The 22,082-nt window shown below is 45.6% G+C and overlaps 1 protein-coding gene across 12 annotated transcripts in view; it reads left to right on the forward strand.

The window, feature by feature from the left end:
* Positions 1-3,885: 3,885 nt before the first annotated feature.
* The window catches only part of LOC118076359 (polycystin-1), a 71,213-nt gene continuing 53,016 nt past the window's right edge, over positions 3,886-22,082 (forward strand). For 8 of the 12 annotated variants that reach the window (XR_015948020.1, XM_060271868.2, XM_060271859.2 and 5 more), the window contains exons 1-10: positions 3,886-4,529; positions 7,906-7,977; positions 9,029-9,100; positions 10,175-10,338; positions 11,388-11,662; positions 12,801-13,179; positions 16,689-16,869; positions 19,043-19,269; positions 20,439-20,557; positions 21,042-21,189. Coding sequence is in view for 11 of the 12 variants with exons in the window: in XM_060271868.2 (XP_060127851.2) it covers positions 4,030-4,529; positions 7,906-7,977; positions 9,029-9,100; positions 10,175-10,338; positions 11,388-11,662; positions 12,801-13,179; positions 16,689-16,869; positions 19,043-19,269; positions 20,439-20,557; positions 21,042-21,189 (2,137 nt within the window). In the remaining variant the exon portion in view is untranslated. Of the gene's footprint in view, positions 4,530-7,905; positions 7,978-9,028; positions 9,101-9,126; positions 9,260-10,174; positions 10,339-11,387; positions 11,663-12,800; positions 13,180-14,615; positions 14,793-16,688; positions 16,870-19,042; positions 19,270-20,438; positions 20,558-21,041; positions 21,190-22,082 lie in introns of those variants that run through there. The other 4 variants (XM_060271861.2, XM_060271865.2, XM_060271867.2 and 1 more) reach the window with 4 other exon arrangements.

Here is a 22,082-nt window from a genome sequence, read left to right on the forward strand (position 1 = left end):
GACGCTCCTTCAGGTATACAGGACCGAGGCCGTTTAGGGCTTTAAAGGTCAGCACCAACACTTTGAATTGTGCTCGGAAACGTACTGGGAGCCAATGTAGATCTTTCAAGGCCGGTGTTATGTGGTCTCGGCGGCCGCTCCCAGTCACCAGTCTGGCTGCCGCATTCTGGATTAATTGCAGTTTCCGGGTCACCTTCAAAGGTAGCCCCATGTGGAGCGCATTGCAGTAGTCCAAGCGGGAGATAACCAGAGCATGCACTACTCTGGTGAGACAGTCTGCAGGCAGGTAGGGTCTCAGCCTGCGTACCAGATGGAGCTGGTAGACAGCCGCCCTGGACACAGAATTAACCTGCGCCTCCATGGACAGCTGTGAGTCCAAAATGACTCCCAGGCTGCGCACCTGGTCCCTCAGGGGCACAGTTATCCCATTCAGGACCAGGGAGTCCCCCACACCGGCCCGCCCCCTGTCCCCCCAAAACAGTACTTCAGTCTTGTCAGGATTCAACCTCAATCTGTTAACTGCCATCCATCCTCCAACCGCCTCCAGGCACTCACCGCCCTCACTGGTTCTAAGCAGGAGATGGTGCACAGAGGTGAGAGCATCAATTGTCTAGGGCCATTTTCCTATTCCAGAGGATCGGTGTGACGGAAAGTGCCAAGTAGACCAGAGGTTGGCTGGTGGTGCAGTGCCGTGGAATTCCACTGAGTGGCGTAGCTTACAAAGTACTGGTCCGGAGCCTCGTTCTGATTGGCTGTGGGTACAGAAGGGGGTGGAGACAAACACTTTGGGAGGGAAAAAGAAAAGGCAGCTGAGAGTTTTGGGTTCCTGGGGTTCAAGAGGGATAAGAGTATAGCTTCTGTGTGTAATTCGCCCTGAGGAAATATCTACGTCTTTGAGCTTAGAGGGAAAGATAGTGCCTTTTAATAGTACAAAGACAAGTGAGAATTGGGAAACTGAATTTGAGGCAGGAGAAGTGGAGTTGTGAGGGAACACTGGCTCTCCCTTCAGCCTGAGGTGGGGGGGGGGAATAGATTTTATGGAGAAAATCTTAAAAGTTGTTCATTTACCATCTTGTTCAGAATTAGAAGCCTGTGACAACCACTGAGTGAATTCACACCCACACACACGTTTCTTGAAAGAAATTTATCTCCCAACACAGCGTTTAACCAATTTTGTTGTAAAATAAAATATTTTGTCCTGCTTAAGTTCCCTAAGTCTCTAAGCACCCGTTTCTTAAAAAGCAAAACTAGCCAGTAAGTGGTAAGAGGAGGCACACCCCAGTGCTTTAACATAATTTCCTTCTGCAACACAACCCATGGCTGCAGAAATTCTTTTTTATATATAAATTTATTTTATTTGGTTTTTCAAATTAAAATTTTACAGAGATATATCAAACGTAAATCATAAAAGCAAGATTCCAAGGAATCTCCTGGATGTCCATCCTCCCCTTTGTGGGTCCTATTATTTCCGCCTGCATCTTTTATGATAATCCAAGTCTTTTACATCTCTATTGTGTCCAGAATTCACCCTTAAACTACAAGTGATACTCCAATCCTACTAACAATTTTAACTGTAGAAATTCTTGTGTGTGTCACGCAAATGTTCTTAGGTCAGCGTGGTCCTCATGAGAGCGGCACATGTCGGGTGCTATGAAAATGAATTGGTGTGCCTGACATCCCTCAATAAATCCTACACGTGGAAGTATTTTTATGCTATTCATATTTACTTGAGAGCAAGTCCCACTGAATTTCAAGTCCACACCCACACATTTGGACTGGCTGTGTACACACTCCTGTTTACTCTGCAACCAGTGCGGTCTCACTGTTGGTTTGTGAAATGGCCTATGCATGACATCAGCAACAATCAATAGTTCTCCTGTACCTGTCCCGTTATTTCTTATGAAATACTGCATTTTGATGTGTTTTTCCACAATTTGAGAAAAAACCCATCTTAGCTGTGATTTAAGCTGGCAACGTGCATGTACACAGCTAAAGAGTGGTTGGGAACCATTTGGCTTCATTCACAACTGTAAAAATGGCCCTTCCTAAACCCAAGGGTGGGGGAATTTTTGCAGCCCAGGGGCCATCTTCTGGGAGCTGCATACCAACGGGTAGGCAGGACCAGAGGCAAAAATGGGTGGAGTAATTAATACAAATTTCGCCTTTGTACAGCAGGCTAGTTTGAACACACACACACACCACCCTCTATATTCTGTCAAAGCAAGCAAGAGGCATGATCAGAGTTCAAAGACACATTCTAGCTAGGCAAAAACACTGAAGTTTGGAGGGCCTTATTCCTTGGCCTGAGGCTCCCCATCCCTGCCCTAAACTTCTGTCTTTTGTAGGTAAAAGTAACTTGTCAGCTAAGAGGACAGTGGTGCAATCCTCTGCATGCCTGCTGCTTAGATGTAGGCTCCTTAGATTTCAGTGATACTCTCAGGCCAGCGAGTGCAAGGTCAAATCTCAAACACATCAAGGAAATTTTTTCTGTGCAATTAATCTTTTCAAATTCCCTGCCTCTTCTCTCTCTGCCAGCTCCGCGTGTTGGAAACGGCTTGTCTGCTGGGAGAGACGCTAAGCAGGGGAGGGAATATGCTACACTTCTCTTGGAAGCTTTCACTGGCTGATCTGAAAGTAGCTGGACAAAGCATGTAGGAGTTTCTCACAGGCCCCTGCTGTGTGGTGGAAGCGGGGTGGATAAAGAGAGGGAGGGCTGATGGAAAGAAAGCAGCCTGCAGTTGTGCGAGGAAAGGCTTTTGGCTCATCGTCAGCTACTGCACAGCTCCAACCTGGACAACAAAAGCCGGCACATCAGGAGCAACCTCCTTGAGGACTTCCTGACCTTCCCTGGGAATTGTTGCGAGTCCCAAAGCAGCCAGGCCATCTCCACGATATAGCCAAGCCAAGTCTAGACGGAGGATTCAAAGTGTGCTTTTAATTCTTGGAAGGCTCTTTTCTTTTAAACTAGAGCACCAGGACAACTCATCGAAGGAATGCAATATAATTTCTGGGCTTAACTGCAGGATGGCAATAGTGCTGCCATGTCAACTGAGGCCAACGGATGACAGCTGCTGGGGAAGGGAGGTGATGAGGAAGAAAAGTATAACTCGGTGGGTGTGAGCATCCGTGCAAAGCAGGACTCCCTTAATCTAAACTCCCGAGCTGATGAAAAGTCAACAAACAGCATTAGAAGTTGTCTCCCCCTTTGTGGGGAGATAACAATGTCTCCTCATTATTTAAAAGGAAATTGAGCAGTCAAGTTGGATCACAGCTTCCTTTCTTGTTGCTTTTGTGAGCTGAACAGGGTCAACAGGCTGGAAGACAATCTCAGCTAATTCACTTTGTACATATGTGTGACATACCGATTGCCACATTAGTCCTTCATGGCGGCGCTTCCTTGTTCAATGCCAGTGACGGGGCATGCCAGGTGGTGAAAAGACTCTTTGCAAGGAGTGCAACTTGTATGCCATCACAGCCATCATTTTTGTAGATGAGAAGAAGCCAAATGGATATTATGAAGTGGTTATTCCGAGGCACCTACCATGCTTTGGGCACAACTTGGTCGTATTTATAGTAAACTCGTCGCGACTTGCTTGACTTCCTCCTCTGCCTCTTATCTCCTGCTTCTGTTAAAAATGATTTGAAGTGGAGTGAGATTAAACACATTTGTGCAGCGGAGGGCTGTAGAAAATCCACCTGGCAGAAATTTGAAAAGAGCAAAGTAGCAAAGGACTTTTGTGGCCAACAGGAAGGTAAAAATTACTGTAAATCTAATAGCCTTCTCTACATGGATTTCCATTGCTTGATTTCCTCTTGCTGCTTAGTTAACTCAGTGCCATCCAATATATTGCCCTACCTGAGAAACAGGGCAGAGAACTAAAGAGACCATAGGTTTGAGGAAGGAAGGCTTTTTGTTTGCATTGTGAATTAAGCCAGAAATGCTTTGGAAATAGTAGCTTGGCTGCAGTGGGGTAGATCTGAAAAACGCTGGGCGTTGTGTTCCTTTTGTGCTGTTTGGTTTTGCTCACCATGGGTTTGCACTGCTTCACCACACTAAATAAGCTCTGGCCCTCCAAAGAAACAGTAGCCAGTAGGCTGCCTGACCACAGGGCTATCTTTTGCCATTCCAGTGCCCTCCTCTGTGGGGCCCTATTGCTTTGCAGTCTCTGCACAGGTGAAATGTCAACGTTTCCAGGAGACGGTGCTGCACCATCAGCACCAGGGGAAACAGGAGCTAAGGCAAAGCTACCCAAGCAATGGAGCTCTGCTAAATGCAAGGTAGTAGATCCTTGGAAAGGCCAAAGCCAGGGGCTGAGGGAAAAGGAAAGGCACCAGGTTTCAGAAGGCCTTGGAGGAATGAAGAGGGTGACCTTGTTGATCAGAGCCAGATGCCAACAGGAGAAGGAAGAGGCCTTGGCAGTCTTGTGCCCAGCAATGTGTGCCTGCACATTCACAGCGGTGAACTGCTCTCATCTGGGGTTGCTGGAAATCCCGACAGAAGATCCCTGCTCACTGAACAAAACAATCCTGTAAGTAAGCTGCTGCTGGAGTGTTTTTGCTCAGCGATATTCAGTGTGTATTTTTTTCGTGGGGGGAGTGGGAGGGATGCTTACAGATTGTTGTAGATGCTCCTTTCCCTGTGAGCCCGTGATGACTCACAGGGAGGGAGTTGAAGCATGTTCACTGGTGCTGAGTGGTGCCGTCTCATGGGAGGAAGCATTGCGAGAATGTTTGGGTCAGATGGAGCTGACCCTAGGAGCTTGCCAAAGAATGCTCGCTCCTCTGACTGCACGGGTTGGCTCCTGACCCCCTTGGCTCAAGTTCGAGGCAAATTACCACTGAGCAACCACCCTTGAAAGGGTGTACAAAGCGACGATGTGTACCTCACAAGGAATTCCACATCCTCTCATTTATAGGTCTGTAGTCACATGTACGTGGGACCCAGGTGGCGCTGTGGTTAAACCACTGAGCCTAGCGCTTGCTGATCAGAAGGTCGGCGGTTCGAATCCCTGTGACGGGGTGAGCTCCCGTTGCTTGGTCCCAGCTCCTGCCAACCTAGCAGTTCGAAAGCACGTCAAAATGCAAGTAGATAAATAGGAACCGCTACAGCGGGAAGGTAAACGGCGTTTCCATGTGCTGCTCTGGTTTGCCAGAAGTGGCTTTGTCATGCTGGCCACATGACCTGGAAGCTATACGCCGGCTCCCTCGGCCAATAATGCGAGATGAGCGCGCAACCCCAGAGCCGGACACGACTGGACCTAATGGTCAGGGGTTCCTTTACCTTTACTTTTTTAGTCACATGTACAGGGCCAGAATCAAAGTCAAAGGAGGGTTTCTGTACAGTTGTGATGATTTGGGATGCTGTGTGATTTACAGTTTGGGTTACCAGCACAATCAGGGCCGTCTTAAGCATATCTGGCGCCCTGGCGCCGTGACCCCTCCGGCACTCCCCTCCACCCCGTTTTCCATCGCGGCTGTCTGGTGGGCGCTGCGCGCAGCAGCGCAGCTATCTGGCGCCCTGCGCCACCCAGCCTTGCCATAGGGCCGGCCCTGAGCACAATCACTTCCACGCAGCATTTTGAGTCAAGGGCTAAAGTTCTCTTAAGGCAGGACTATGTCTTGACATTGCAGGGCTTGTTTCTTTTTTTTTAAACATACTTTTTATTAATTTTACAGAATACAAAAAAAAAACAAAAAAAAACGGTACATACATAAACACCTTTTCCACCTCCTTCCTACCCACCCACATGGGTCCTCCCCTGCCACAGAAGTATCCCATGTATGTGAACAGTCAGAGATGTTCCATTTTATGCTTGGATTTCTGTCCTCCTCCCCCTCCCCTGACCCCAAAGCCCCCCCCCTGCCACCAGGGAGCTCCAGCAAACCAGGGCAGTACGCAGGAGGCCATCCATCCAACCATCTATTGTCATACCAAAAAAAAAAGAGAAAAATAGAAATAGGAAAAAAGGAAAAAAAGAAAGGGCAAAAAAAGAGAAAAAAACAATACAAAACAGAAAATTTTTTCTCACATTCATGATTTTAAAACCATATTTTGTGGGCTTCCCCTCCCCCCCCTTCCCCGGTTTTCATCCCTTTTTTATCATCTGCAACAGTTTCTTACTTTATAGAAATACACCTTTGTATCTTATACAACTTCAAATCACTGAAAAATCAAACTCCCATTTTATCTTCCCGTGCCTAATTTTTTCTCCCTCTATAAGCCTCCATATTTTCACATTTTCCAAAATCCATTCACTTTTAAAACTATAACTATTCTCAATTTAACCTTACATCCCCGATTACCGGCTCCACCCCCCCAATCCAGCAAATTCCATAATCAGCAGACCAGTTATAAACCTGTTAATCCATCCATGTAATCACAACATCACTTTCCCTTCACCCCACCCCCTGTTTACAGTCTTTTGCCATCCAGGCCACCATACAGGGCCCCTGAATTTCTTCTCTTCTCTGCATATTTTTTCCTTCTTCCCTGTGGGCGTTCTGGAGTTCCAATAATACCAATCGTGCCCCCCTCAAAAGCGGGGCACTCCATCCAACTTTTTGTAGAGTAAAGTCATCATTTTTTCCGTGGTGTGCTTCATTTTGTGTTGAATCATCACAGTCCTCATCTTCATCTTTTCCTTCCAAATCACAGTCATCATCATTGTCATTCTCACATTCATCTTTTTCAGTGTCAAAAGCTTCATCTCCTAAAAAATCATATTCTGCCATCACCATCTGAAATTTTTCCTGTAACTCTTGCCGTCGTGTCTCCTCTTGACATAGCTCTATTCTTGTTTCCCACATTAAGGTCAAAACAGACCGCTGGAACTCAGGGGAACACTTTTTTGTTGACATAATTCAATCCTGCCAAGGTCAAAACTTGTCACGTGGGGTGGAATATGATCACAGTTTATTTTCTCGACTCCATTTTAACAAGCTGGCTGCATTCTTCAAGTCTTATTAACAATAAAGTTCGAACTCACATTTCACAAACATTTAAACCAGAAAAGAAATTCCACAAAGTCCAGAAATACAAAATGAAATAAAAATTGACTCATAAATCCTGATCAACTCACTGGGTTGCCTGGGCTGCCGGCTCCCGAGGAAAAGAAAGATTTTTCTCAATCTTTACCTCTTGCTGCAGGGCAGTCATAAACCACAGTCTCTCTCCCCTTCTCACCCTGCATCAAAGGGGAGATTCTCTTTGATGCCTTTGAGGGATCCTTTGAATTGCAAATCTTCTGTTTATGGCTTCGGGTTTCTATTTACTGTCTCTTTTGTTGCCGTGGGGGGGGGGTGGCTTCCTCTTTTCTCCCCTCTCTCCCAGATCCAAATTGTTTTATAATCCAAATCGTGAGGTTACTTACAATCTTTTCCAATCGTTTTATTTTCGGAAGAATCCAGTGCTCTCCGCCTTCGGCTTGAAGCTTCTCCCTGCTAGAATAACGTTGCCGCTCAAAATGGCCCCCGCGACTTCTACCCTCCTCGCTCCGGAGCTCTTATTAGAGCTAACCGAAGAGTTGGGGAGTCCGGATTTGGGCTGTGCCGAGCAAATTGCCCCCGGGACGCCCTTCCCGAGGTTCTAAGGGGCGCAGCGTCGCTCTCGCTGCCCTCCCCACTCCTAGCAGGGACGGGCCGTCTCGGAGACGAGACGAGACCCCGCCGATCGGCGCTGGCGCTGAACCCGGAAGCCTGCAGGGCTTGTTTCACATGCCCATGTTGCTTCCGTGAATTCCACTTCGTTCTGCTTGATCTGCCACCTCTTCCTACGGTAGCTTTTATATGATACTAATAGGATGATTCTCACACATCTGCACTGCTGACAGCCTGGGCTCATATTATGTTAAGCCAGACATGGCTTGTGAGATGCTGTTAACAAATGTCAGTTTGTTTTGAATGCAGTGATCTTTCACATAACCGCCTGAGCATAGTCCGAAGAGAGGAGCTTGCTGGGTACCCCAACATCCAAGCATTGTAAGTGAATTCCTGCACAAAACTCCTCCAGCATAGTGCTGCAAATCACTTGCCACTCCATCCCTATTTGTGAAACCCCAAGATTTCTGTCCCTATTCCAACTGTGTGAATATGGGGATTATAAATACCCAAGAAATATCAATATGCGCCGGGGGGGGGGGAACCACTTTCCTTTTCAGCTTCTATAATCCAGGGTGCCTAGGCTGTTGTTTTCCAGATGTTGTTGGATTATCATCCCTGGCCATTGGTCGCACTGGCTGCGGCTCAGGGGAACAGCTGGTGGGGAGATTGGCTCAGTGCAGGTGCTCCAGCTGGTTCATTCCCACAACGCCAACCTCCCCACTGCTTTGCCCTTCCTCACGGTGGGCTCCTGCTGGGGCTGATAGGAATCCAGTAATACCTGGAGGAGGGCTACAGGTTCCACACACCTACTTATAATAATACAGTCCAAACTGTAGAGTTTGAATTGAACTTGGTAGTTTGCAATCATAGAAATGATTTTCCAATTTAGTATTAATTACAAAATCTGGCGGCTAGCAGAATTTCTAAATTCTAGTTGTTAGTAGTTTGTTAAGGGTTGCTGGTAATTGTAACTCTGTGCAGGACAAACTACAGTGCCCAGAATTCGTTGAGGGGGAGAATGTGCTTTAAAAGCACTGTGTGTACTGTAGTTACACGCAGGTAGCCGTGTTGGTCTGCCGTAGTCAAAACAAAATTAAAAAATTCCTTCCAGTAGCACCTTAGAGACCAACTAAGTTTGTCATTGGCATGAGCTTTCGTGTGCATGCGTTCTGAAGAAGTGTGCATGCACATGAAAGCTCATGCCAATGACAAACTTAGTTGGTCTCTAAGGTGCTACTGGAATGATTTTTATTTTATTTTGTGTGTACTCTGTCATAGTAACTATCTTTTGGAGTTTACTGCACCAAGAGACAGACCTTGAAGTTTTTTGATTACTCTTCCGTTATCATCACGCTGCTTCTTACTGATGGACACTTTCCCTGGACCTTACAATTTATTCCAAAATTTCTTTGTGGCCTCAATTCTGCAGGGACCTGAGCTTCAACTGCATCCACACCATTGAGGAGGGAGCTTTCCACTACCTGGGCAAACTGAGGACTCTGTATGTACCGCTATCTGGCACAATCTCTTCTGTGAATCTTCCCCCTTTACCTACCCCTCACAGCCTGCCTAAAAACCACATGCAGAAACCCTTTGACCTGCCAGATGATTGCTGAACCAAAAACACTTGATAGCTCCAGCAAGAATGGCCAATGGCCAGGTATCGTGGGAGCCAGCAACATCTGGAAAGCCATTGGTTCCCTGGTGGCGTCATTACAGAAAGATGTCAAGGAGATTTGTTCCCTTATTAGTAGTTGCCTTGATAGGTTTAGCTTAGTGGTGAGGAGCTTTTGGTCCTCCAGGTGTTGTTGGATTCCAATCCCATCACTCCTAGCCAGTAGACCCAGTGGTCTGTGATGATGGGAGTTGCAGTCTAACAACATTAGCCATGCACAAGAGGGAGGTATCTTCAGGCTCAAGGAAAGCCCAAGGTCTGCAGAAGTACAAAAACCGGAATGGGGTATTTTGGGAAAAGGGCAATGCTGGCAGGGATCTTGAACAGTAGCATTCCCTGTGCTGCAGCTTTTTCTTGCAGGTGTCACTTGTACCTACGGAACAGCAAACATATATTCATCCTGTTATAGCCCATTGTTTGAAAAGCTTTGAACAGAGACTTGGTAGTGCCCGGTTCAAAGGTGGAGATCTTGCTTTCTTTTCCATTTTAGGGTGGAGAATTTCTCTAGGCCCACCAGGGGTACTTGTGTCTCACCCCACATTTAGATATTGTTAAAAGGAATATTACCAAATGGCAAACTGATCTACTAAAGAGAAATTCACAAGCGAGTGGACTTATTAAAGATTTGGGGCTTTGGTACAGACATGATCATTTATCCTTAGACAGCAGTCCCTGAATGCATGCATCTCACCTACTGAATTATTCACACAGACAAAGTAAACACAGAGATTTTCTGATTGCTTTAAATAATGATCTGTTGGAAGTTAAAGGAGCACAGTTAATGTGCTGGCCACCGCTCTCTTTTGGGGGAATGTGTGTTTTGTGTCAGCAGGTTTTCCATACAGCCTGAGGGAGGTGACTGACTTTCTTGCCCAAATTCCTTCCCCTTCTTTCTGACAGCAACCTCATCTCCAACAGTGTCACATTTGACTGTTCCTTACGCTGGTTGATGACATGGGCACAAGAGAGGCACGTTCTTGTAAGCAACACAGAATTGCTCCGATGTGTCCCGGCAGCCACTGCTGGCAGCGTCAAACCACTGGATCTCTTATCACTGACCCACGGTGAGTAAAATACCTTTTGGGCCAGCCAAATGGAAGAGTTTGTTGTCACCTTCAAAGCTTTCTTCTTTTTCTTTCACCTCGGGGCCCTGCGGAGCATCTCAGGTGTGCCTTATGGATGTAGCTGTTGTAGGAATCCATCTAATATGTGATTGTTGGGAGTTCCCACCCCACCGGTTGCTGGTGAAGGGAGTTTAGTTTCATCCAAAGCCCTGCGTGTCAATAGCTTTCTTCTTCTCCTCTGTAAAAGCCAACACTGTGGTTGGATGTGCGCTGTTAGTCTATCTGATGTCTGCTTACTCTCACAAAATCTGCATTGTAAAATAAACAAAACAAAACAAAACAAGCTACTGACAAAAGCTGTGGTCCTGGTGAGGAACCTGGTGCCATCTGAATCTTGATGGACTCAAACTCCCATCAGCCCCAGGGAGCATGGCCAATTGGCAAGGATGATGGGAGTTGTCGTTGTCGTTCAGCAGCCTCTGGAAGGATAGAGGTTCCCCAGTCCCACTACAGAGACTCAAACTGGAAATGACTGTTGTCCGAGGCAGCCCTATCTACACCACAGATTTATATCAGTTTCATATCACTTTGCCCAAAGAATCCTGGGGCTGGAGTCTGGTTGAGGTTGTGGACAGTTCTGTTGGACTCCTGGCCTTCTATTCCAGGAGAAAACCTCGCTCAGTAATATAGCATGCTAATGTCAAAAGCAGCTTGCCTCAATATCCATTGCTGGCAATCACACGCAGGAGAGTGCTTTTGTGCTCAGGTCCCACTTCTGGGCTTCCCAAAGGCATTTAACTGGCTACTGCAAGAACAGAATGTTGCCTCTGGACTGATTCAGCAGGACTCTGCTTGTGTCTGCATCCATCTCAGTGTTCACTCTGCAAAATGGGGAGAGCTTTCTTGCCTGCTTTGCTGGAATAGTTTGTAAAGTGTAAACAAACAAAGCTGTGTAAACAGAAACTGGAACCAAGTTTTTCAAGCATCTGTCCATAAGTAGCTCAAACGTTTACCATGGATTTTCCCTTCCTTCCTTCCTTCCTTCTTAGCTGTTGATTTTATCTCCTGTGTGAAGGACACCCTGACCAGGAGTGATGCAGTCCTGCACTATTCTTACCTTTCAACTGGTACCCACACTCAGAAGTCCTGCCTTGAACTCTGCTATAGCAAAGGGTACACCTATTATGCCATGGACTTTTTGGATCGCTGCCTATGTGGATCTCTAGGCAGCGAAGTGGCGGTGGACTGTGGGAAGGTGTGCTCCAATGAAATCCAGAGCCAAGCGTGCAATAAAACAGTCATCCATGCTGCGTACCCAATTCAGGTAATGGAATTAGTCCTAATAGGATTTCTGCCCAATTTCGTGTTTGGGAATTGTGGTTAGGAAATCCAACTCATTACCCTTACTACAATGATGGGGAATCTGTGTCCCTCCAGATGTTGTTGTACTCCAGGATCCAGGATAGCTCAGTGGTCAGGAAATGATGGGAGCTGTAGTCCAGCAACATCTGGAGGGCCACAGGTTAGCTACCCCTTCTTTACTAAGGGATGCTGATGATGAGCAGATTCTTGGCAGAGCACATCCTTTGTCAACAACAGGTTCAATCCCTGCCATCTCTAGCTTAATGAAGGATCTCAGACAAGAGAAATGGGACCTTGGTGACCTTGAGTTGATGCCAATCAGACATGACAAAACTAGGCTTGATGGGCCAGTGGTCTCTGACTCAGCAACTTCACATATTCACATCAGATGGTGAGGGAATTTCTAGAGGGTTTGTAAAGGGTCCTGGGAAATGTAATGGAAGCCATCCCTGCCAGTGATGGAAAATAAAAAGAGTCAGTGGTGAGGGGCAAAGGCCACTTTAAAACTGGCAGTGCAAGCTCAAGTTCTAAAACAGTTCCTCTTCCTTGATCTCCATAAACATAAGCTGGACACCTTGTCTCTCCCAAACCCAGTCACTGATTTTAGAGGTTAGAGCAGGGGCTCCCAAATTGTGCTTTGTTCAGATGATCCACAGTGTGTTTGTACGGATTTGTGGCTGAAGATCGGAGATGGCTCATTCATTACATTAAATACTTATATTCATATTTTTATTGTTTCTTTTATTTATTATATTATATTATATTTTATTGTATTGCACTTTGTAAATTTAAAACTCATTGCTGGACCCTTACTGGGAGTTGTTGCTGCAGTACTATGAGAACAGGTACAGTTAATGCACAGCACTCCCTTGATCTGGATCTCCTCTTCATACTACTCAAAAGCTTTGTATGTTACCATTGCACAGCCTCTAGCTGAGTGCTGTACAAGCTACAGGAATTAGGAATAACCTGGTGTTATTAATGAGTGAGGGACATTATCCCCTTCTTCTGAAATTATACCTGCATCCTATTTATGCTTTGGGTTGGAGGAAGGGAAATTAAACCTGAATCAAACCTTTCTAGCTGCTCTTTCTGTTTAGGTGAAACTCTCATTCACCACACGGCAACACCATGGGCAACTTGTTGAATTCGCTGCCAATATCTCACTGCCTGGCACTCTGTACATCTGGGACTTTGGAGATGGAGGTGATGGAGGTCTCAACACCACAAACCCAAGAGTGCTGCATGCGTATCTTCCTGGTACCTATATGGTCATGGTTGAGGCCCTGACGGCTGGAAAGAGTCTGTTCCACAGAGCTACTATTCATGTGGTCTTGCCTGTGAAAGCAGTAATCCTTAAGTGTCCAAAGGTTGTGGTAAGACACCAGAACAACATAGACATCTGGATCCATGCCCAAGAAGGTACTGATCTGTCTGTCATCTGGAGAATGAAGGATCCAGGAGGCCAGGAACTTCTTGGTGAGATAAGTGATGCTGCTGAGAGATGTCTGTCTGTGTCCCACTTGGGTGGGTGGGGAAGCTGGCCATTATTTTGTCAAAGGTAGACATAAGCATGGATGCTTTAAGTAGCATGCCATCCCCTCCATCCTGGTGGGCCGGATTCTGGCTTACCCCACCTTCAGCGGGCTCTTTTGACAGGAGGGTGAGTCCTGTCCACTTGTTAATCATATGACATAACTATCTGATGTCAATTGTGGGGCAGGAGGGTGTGGCTGGGGGGGGGAATGGCCTCCTGGGCCAAACTGGGACCTATGTTAGGCCTAACTAAGCCTGCAGGCTGAAGGTTCTCTGCGTGAGGCATTCGTCTTGCGAAGTACCACTGTATATAAAAGGATGTCATATAGAAGAGGGTGAAAGGTTGTTTTCTGCTGCTCCAGAGAAGCGGACACGGAGCGATGGATTCAAGCTAAAAGAAAGAAATTCCACCTAAACATTAGGAAGAACTTCCTGACAGTAAGAGCTGTTCGACAGTGGAATTTGCTGCCACGGAGTGTGGTGGAGTCTCCTCCTTTGGAGGTCTTTAAGCGGAGGCTTGACAGCCATCTGTCAGGAATGCTTTGATGGTGTTTCCTGCTTGGCAGGGGGTTGGACTGGATGGCCCTTGTGGTCTCTTCCAACTCTATGATTCTATGATTCTACCCCTGTGAAAGGGGAAGACAGTGGTATATTTGTGAAGGGTGTACTGTATTTTGAAATAAAGCTTCCAAGATATTAAGGTTTTGGTACCAACCTCAAGGGAAGTGTTCTCCTAAATGTTATGCAAAGTTGGAAGTTGTCTAAAATGGAGATCAGAGCAAATAATTACCGGTAGTATATGGCTCCTAACAAAAGGTGCATGATTTATGGTGGAGACAATCTGAAGTGGATCAAGGTTATCTAGGTGTGAATAAGGGAGGAGCTGGAGTTAAGGTGATGTGGAAGACTAAAGCTGGGGAGAGTTGGCTTAGCGGTTCCGCCAAACCTCTGGAATCTCACAGGATCTGAAGCATGTGTAAGAGAAACTGACCTTGCGGGAAGAGAGGTTATTGCAAGCATGATGGGGACACCTGGACTTCATGTTAGGATATTAGGAAAATGGAAGGAAGAGGGACAAGGTAGCAGAGCAGAGGCTCTAGAGAAAGCAAACTTGTCAGTGTGCAGAAGGCTGAAGGGGAACAGCAGATGTGTAACCAGGGAGACTAGGGGGCAGCTAGAAAAAAGGCATTTTTCCCCCTGGGAGAGAGAGAGAGTTGTAGAGCAGCAGAGCCCTTATAAAAAGACCAGAGAGGCAGGAAGCCAGGGAAGCAGTGCGAGGCAGCCAGCAATATCGGCCATTGATCTCAGAAGGCACTCAGCACTGTCGGGTCCATCTGATGCTATGAGTATGAGAGGGGTCACTCCTAAGGCTGCCATTGTCTCAGCCGGGATGTTGTGACGGCAGACAGAAGATGAGAAGTCAGCTGCTAGCCTCACCTAGAGCTGCAGCATTTCCTCTCTTCCCCACCCCACTCCCAAGACTCTGCTGAGGATGGCATCCCAGGGATTTCGACCATGGTGGCTCTTGTTCCTACTGCTGGGCAAAGGGGACACAGGTAGGCGAAGCAGTGTTTCTATGGTACAAAGTGGGAGTTCTGTGTTGGAAAAGCATAGCTGCAGTGGGATGAGATGACAAGGCTAGATCTCTTAGCATGCATTAGTCAATTTTCAGCATAAATTAGCCACCCTTCTGTTCACAAGATTAGGATGGTTAGAAGGGGTCGTTTATGTAGAACTCATGCACACATGGGTACACACGCTCAAACTCATTCGCATCAAGAAGCACTAAAAGGAGTGGAGAATCCATCCTTAAAATATACAAGGCATGGTTAATACTCTATCATACTCTAAAGAGCAGAACGATGAAGCTGGTCTTTGTTAGTCTTTGTCAGAAGAGATTGAAGAGGTATTATCAGTCTGAATGAATTAGCCACAATTGAAAGACATTGTGTGGATGCTCCTTGTAGATGTAAGGAAGGGCTGAGCATCCTTGCCTGTCAGGCCCCAAACTTTGCTTTCTGTGTGCACCTTTAAGAAGCTTCTTGGCATGGTCAGCAGTAACACCGCCATGTTTCTTAACACCCTGGTTAAGGAATTGGTAGCTGGTCATGTGCATGTGTGCTCCCTCCTCTTCCCAGACTTAACCATGGTTCAGTGTTAGATCAGCATTGATGCTGGTCCCAATTAATAGCACTATTCAGGTTCCCCCTTAAGGAGAGTCTGTAAATTAACTTCAAACCCAGATTTCAAATCTTGTTTAAAACCCACACTGGTATACAACAATCCAATCCAATATGTTTACCTGAGAGTAGGTCTCATTGAACCTAATAGCTCTTATTTCTGAGTGGACACACATTGGCCTGCACTGTTAATGCTTCTCCTCTTGAGACAGCTACCCACCGTAGAATACCTGTTTATAAACCACCCTCTTCCCCTTCTTGTTTGGAAAAAGATGGCAGAAACTGAAAGCCAGGCTCCATAGAAACAGTAACAAAGTTTACTGGGCAGCATTTGGGAGGGCTGAAAGACCCAAACAAAGCCCTTCCCAGGACACCTGAATGCCAGGAGATCTGTGGGGAGCCTTTAAAAAGTGATTTGTATAGCTAGGAGGATTTATAGGGTCAGCAACAGATCAGACTTTGTTTAGGGTTGTCACGACAACGGGTTTTTCGAGCGGGCTGCCAACTAGCCTCCTGTTGTTGCCAAGATAGTTGGGTGTGTGAGGAAGAGTGTGTGTCCATTATACAAAAACAATTATTAATGAAGCTTTGTAACTTCTTCTTTAAAACTTTTTTTTTAAAAAAAATAATCTTTAGGGATGGGATATTGGCGCTCAGGCTTGGTGTCGCCAGATCTGCTTTCTGCAGCTTATGATTCCAAACATGGGCTCTGTCAAGGGTTCCTTTCATTCTGAAGGACCTGATGATATAGCTTCCGCTTAAGGATAGCTCAGTTGGTTAGAGTGTGGTGCTGATAGCACCAAGGTTGCAGGTTCGATCCTAGTATGAGACAGCAGCATATTCAGCTCAGATTAGATGATCCTCAGGGTCCTTTTCCAACTCTATAATTCCATGAATCTACAAGGCCTGTGTAGGATGGAATTAATTGCTGCTACCAAAATCAATGGGTCTTAAATCAGAGATGACTAATTTATTTTATTGTTTTCAACGGCTGAGTTGTAACCTACTTTAGCTGTCTTGGGGGCCTAGGTTTGCTATCAATATGGTCTCACATTAGAAATCTCTATTCCAGTACTGTATATAATATTAAAACAAATACCCTTGTCATACTATATTAGATGTTCTTCACCAACAGAAAGAAAAAGCCCAACTTTTTATTTTATTTTTAAAAATGCTTATAACATTAAAAACACGTGAGGCTTCTGCAATTCAAGACAGCATGTTCTGGTGTTCTCTTAAGTTTGAGTGGTTGTTGTTGTTGTTTTAATTCAGATACTTCCTCTTGCCCACGAGGTGGACAAATCAATTTGCAGAACTTGAACTGTTACTGGCTTGGTGAGACAAAGGAGACATGGCAGGATGCCAGGAAGCTCTGCCAGGGAGTGCCTGGAGGAGACCTGGTGGTGGTGAGGTCCCTGGAAGTACAGAGCTACCTCCAGAAATCTTTTTCTAAGTAAGTAACTTTAGCATGTGCCTCATTTGTAAAAGTTTCCCAACTCCGTGCATCATAAGGGTTTTCTTTCTTTTTTAAACGCATAGACTACCCTGCCCCAGGGACAGAAGGTTTGTTGTATTGTAATATGGCATGCGTGATCCAGGTCTCTGAAATACTTTATAAAATCATTCGCCTGGAGATGAGATGGTCCAACAGTCCATACCATGTTGGGTTTTCTTGACATGGGTGTGGTCAATGGTGCTACTCAGTGGTATGTGTTTGTAATAATGATTTGCATGGCAGCACACCTGTGAGCTATCGACGTTTCAGCACACCTGTATCTTAACAATGTAACTAATTAGAGGTGGAGTTTACCTGCTGCACCAAATGCAGTGATGTGATAGGGTAACGGATTATTCTGAAAACTGTATTTAAACTGATCAAATGCTTTGTATTCTGCTGGGGGAGTGTGGAGTTGTGAGAAGGGTGTTTTTGCAGCTGTTTGATTATTTCTCAAAATAAATATAAACAAAGATATTGGGGGCAAGTTTTTATTCCACTGTCCCAGCTGCTGCGCAAGCTCGGTTGGTCCAGAAGGTCCAACACACCATTGTGCATCTGTGAGCAGCAACCGATGCTCAGATTAGCTTCCAGGGCTGATGCCAAGTTTTGAGGTGGCCCTGGACAAGATGGTCTCTGTCTTCCCTCTTGTGCCATTGTGGTACCACTCCAGGAAATGAAGATGGTGGCAACTGCAGCAGCTGCTTTGCACAGACTGAGCGTGGCTGCCCCCCACCCTCAAGTATGTTTACTAGGCCAAGAAATGGACATGACAGGTGGTGGCCAGAGCTTGCCTGAGGAATAAGCATATTGGGTTGTGCATATGGATTGAGGACAACTGGATTCAGTTCATATTTAAAGGTGAACCTGCTTAATTCACAGCCAGAACACAGCCATCCTATTAAATTCACCCTTCTCCTAATTTTTCAGTGCCATGCTCCAACAATGTTACGTGTACCAAAATGTATTTTATGGTAAAGTGTGCATATAGATTCAATTATTAGTGAAGGTAATTGGCAAAAATGCAGTATATTACAGTATATTACAGAGAATTGCTTGCAAAAAATTGTGTATTTCAAAACTGCATACAAAAACATGCACCAATGTGCTGAAGGTTATTTAAAAACAAACAAAAAGCATACCGTACATGCAGGATTGTGGAGAGCTGAATTTGATTGGAAAAATGGTAAACTGAGAGAACCAAAAGGGACAGATTAATCAATCCTCTTTTTGATCCTCTTTACTTGAAGCCAATACACTTGTCTGCTTGCTGATCAAACTGCATTTTGCTTAGCAATGAGCCATGGTCCAGCTGTTTCCATACAGTTAGTATGAGAGTTATTTAAACCAACCATAGCTTGTTTGTTTCTTGTTTGTTTAAAATATTCTCAGACTGCCTTAGCATCAAACATGTCTAGTGCAATCAAGTTAAACAATGAAATATCAAGCAGCATAACAACGATCAATGGCTTCATCCCAGAGGTTTTCAACCTTTTTGAGTCCATGGCTCCCTTGACCAACTACATTCTTTCTGCTGCACCCCTGTGGGGCTCAGGAGCTCAGTTATGTCACCCCTTGCCTGCAGAGCTGGCAGCCTCTCACCCCTTTTCAAACACCCTCCCTTGCAGAGTGTTCCCTCAGCCTTTTCTCCTCTCCCTTCTTCGTAGGAGTCCTTCAGGCAGTTGCTGCTTCCTCTGCCCCAAGAGAAGTGCCTCCTCACACTGCCCCACAGGGGCCTGGGACTTGTTTGTCCATTCCCAACAGCAAGGGCTGGCAAACTAGCTGTCTGGACTCCCTCACCCACTTGCTTGCTTATTTCAAGGCCACCTCAGCTCCTGGCAACCAGTACCCCATGGCCAGCCCCAGAGGCACCATTCGCCTGCAGAGCTTGTAGCCAGGGCTTCTGCAACAAACAGCTGTGCAAGCCTTTGGGAGGCAGAGATGCGAGAGGAGGGAGGGAAGGAAAGAGGGACAGAGGCCAGTGTTGCCTGCCCTGACCTTCCTTCAAGCCACCCTAGGGTGCCACGGCACACTGGCTGAAAACCACTGGCTTCATCCTGTTCTGTCTCCAAATATTGGCCCAGTCCATGGTATTACCAGAGTTATTGTCTTTCCTTGCCTTCCTTATCAGCAGTGCTGGCACAGTTTGGATTGGATTGCGTGACCTTGGCTCCTCTGGGTCGATGCGCTGGGTTGACGGGGGCCTCGTAGATACATTCCAGAACTGGATGTCCTCAGGCCGACCCGAGGGAGGGAAGGAAATGTGTGTGAAGATGCTTCTAGTGGATTCAAGAGGGAACTGGAGATGTAACCCATGCTCTGAGAAATCACCGTTCATCTGTGAAAAGACAATTGGAGGTACTGGAGACATTCTAGTTTGTGTTCTGTTATTTTAATGGAGTTTTTTTTTGCAAATGTTTTTATGGGGTGCTATTACTGTGTATTTTCGTTGTGGGTGTCTATATTGTAATGTCTGTGTGACCAGCTTTTGTACTTTTCAAACAGATTAGAAGCCTATTTTGATGTGAAGTGGCATATAAATTAATTTAATATAAATGCAGAAACAAACACGACTAGGCTGATCTTTATTATTCATCAAATGAGATCGCCCCTCAAAAGAGGGAGATTCATTAAAAGGAAGCTGAGAAAGACAACCAGGTACAGTGGTACCTTGGGTTAAGAACTTAATTCGTTCTGGAGGTCCATTCTTAACCTGAAACTGTTTTTAACCTGAGTTTCCACTTTAGCTAATGGGGCCTCCTGCTGCTGCCGCACGATTTCTGTTCTCATCCTGAAGCAAAGTTCTTAACCCGAGGTACTATTTCTGGGTTAGCGGAGTCTGTAACCTGAAGCGTCTGTAACCCGAGATACCACTGTAGTTCTAATCTGTTCAGGAAGCTTGGAGCAAAGTTGTAAGGGGAGATCCCATTAGTGTTATAGACTTGGACTTTCAAAATCCTTGTGATGAAATCTCTTTTCTTTTGAAGGCCAATAAGAAAACTTTGCAGTCATGGGATGACAGAGTTGGTAACTTGGCAGAGAAAACCAAGGAGCAGAGAATAGGGAAAGATAGGCAGCCCAGAGTATAGAACAGATGCAGGTTGTGTTGAAAAGTCACTTGGTGAACTTTCTCTACAGACCGATGGGTCATCTGTAATGGACTAGAATAATTCCTCCTGCAAGGGGTTGAAAACAAGCCTCCTAGTGCATGATGTGGGGAGAATGATGAAATTGAATGCAAGCTCCTGCTGATGAGAAAGTGCTGAATGGTACAGAAGGTGGGCACAAAAAGGCAATAGGAGAGAGCTGAAAGGAAGCGGAAAGCAGGGTCTGCCTAGCAAGAGGCCAGCCAATTCTAGCTACTAACCTTGGTCACTATATTCTGAGCTCCGCAAACCGCCTTGGTAAGCAGCAGCAACAGGCATTGTTGGGAAGCCAGCAGAGCGACACAGCCTCACCCTGCCTCGCTATATTGGATGTTATAGGACTGCATTGTCAGTTCCTTTTTATGTGCTCTATGATTACAGATGCGCTTCCAAACCCAAACTTCTTCCTGACGGGAATGCCAAGGTTTAGCGCTATCTATGAAGTGAAGAACGTCAGCACCAGAAAGGCAGCTCCTTTCTTAGGGGGCAGCAAAGTAGAGGTAATGTATTTTCAGGGCCGATTTGTTTTCGTGCTTCAAATATGTCCTCTATTCCACAAGTCGTTGCTGAGGGATCTTGAGAAATCTGCGGCTTTTTGACAGTGACCTCAGCATTATACAATCCAACATCTATGTAAGTAGAAAATTGCCCAGAAAGCCCAATAATTAGAAGTTATGGGAAACCCTGATTTCCAAATCTGATGTGTCTCTCGTAGCTAACCTCATATGTAAAAAATAAAACTCTAGAGCAGGTATCCCCATACTTCAGCCCTCCAGATGTTTTGGACTACAATTCCCATCATCCCTGACCACTGGTCCTGTTAGCTAGGGATCATGGGAGTTGTAGGCCAAAACATCTGGAGGGCCGCAGTTTGGGGATGCCTGCTCTAGAGCCATTGATGCTCAGTATGTTCACTGTGGGCCCTAAACCCTCTACCCATCTTAAACTGCCCCCACCTACCCTTGACTTGCTTTTGTCTTGCAGCTGATGCTCTTTCCTGGCCTCTGGTTCAGCCACAATGGAACAGTCGCCTCCCTTGACTTTGCTATGCAAGCAACAAATCAGCCAATCCAGGCCCGTTTCCAGATTTTCCGCCCATATTGCAGTCCCAGTCAACATTTGATTCCACCTGGTAAGGGAGAAACCCCTTCTGCTCCCTTCCTTGCAATCCCTTAGGTCAAAGAATAACAGATTCTGTCTTTATTCTTTACAGCAGTTTAATTAAAAAAGTAAGTTGCCATTTCTCCCTAGCAACATCTTGTTTTCAGCTGAGGAAAATGGCTTTGCTGAAGATTTTTGACAGCCCCCCACCATTTGTTAATTCCACCATGTAATTCATTTTTTTAATTGGAATTGCCTTCCAGTAGCACTCATTTCTTCTAAAATGCGGTACTTAAATTATAACCTTTGCATATGCTGATCAGAGTAATAAATCTGATAAGAGTGTGTGCGTGGGCCCAAACAATTGCATCTGTATCTGCGTGATTTAATACAATATTGATCTGTTTCTAAGTCATTCTGTACTCTCTCTGCTTCGACCTGTAATTTAGGTTCTGAACTACCCTTTAAAAAAAAAAAAACTCTGTATTCCCCATCTGCTACCATAGATAATATAAAATGTTATAACTGCCCCCTGTTTTTCACCAAGGTAGATGACATTTACTGGCAGAGTAGACCCTCCAGAATGCATTGAACATGCCAAATTGCAGACAGATTGGTCCAGGGGCTTTTTGTGGGGTAAATTAAAAGTGATTCACTTTCCCCGTAATGAGGAGGGAGCAAGTTTGCCTCTTGCTCTTTCTTTAAAATAGTTAAGATGTGGCCAGGTGTATTCTCCCCTGCACAGCTCAAAAAACTTTCCAGCTTTGCATTGGTCTTTGCTGTCCAGGGACTGATTGTTTCCTCTGATACGCTTGACAGCATGAGACCATCTGTAAAGCTTCCTGAGAGCTCTGAAGAGCTGTGCCTTTTGTTTTAAAGCAGAACAAGATAGAATTTTAAAGAAAACCCTTAAATGAATCATAG

The sequence above is a fragment of the Zootoca vivipara genome, chromosome 2 (genome assembly GCF_965207765.1).
Source record: "Zootoca vivipara chromosome 2, rZooViv2.hap1.1, whole genome shotgun sequence".
In the NCBI taxonomy this organism is placed as follows: domain Eukaryota; kingdom Metazoa; phylum Chordata; class Lepidosauria; order Squamata; family Lacertidae; genus Zootoca; species Zootoca vivipara.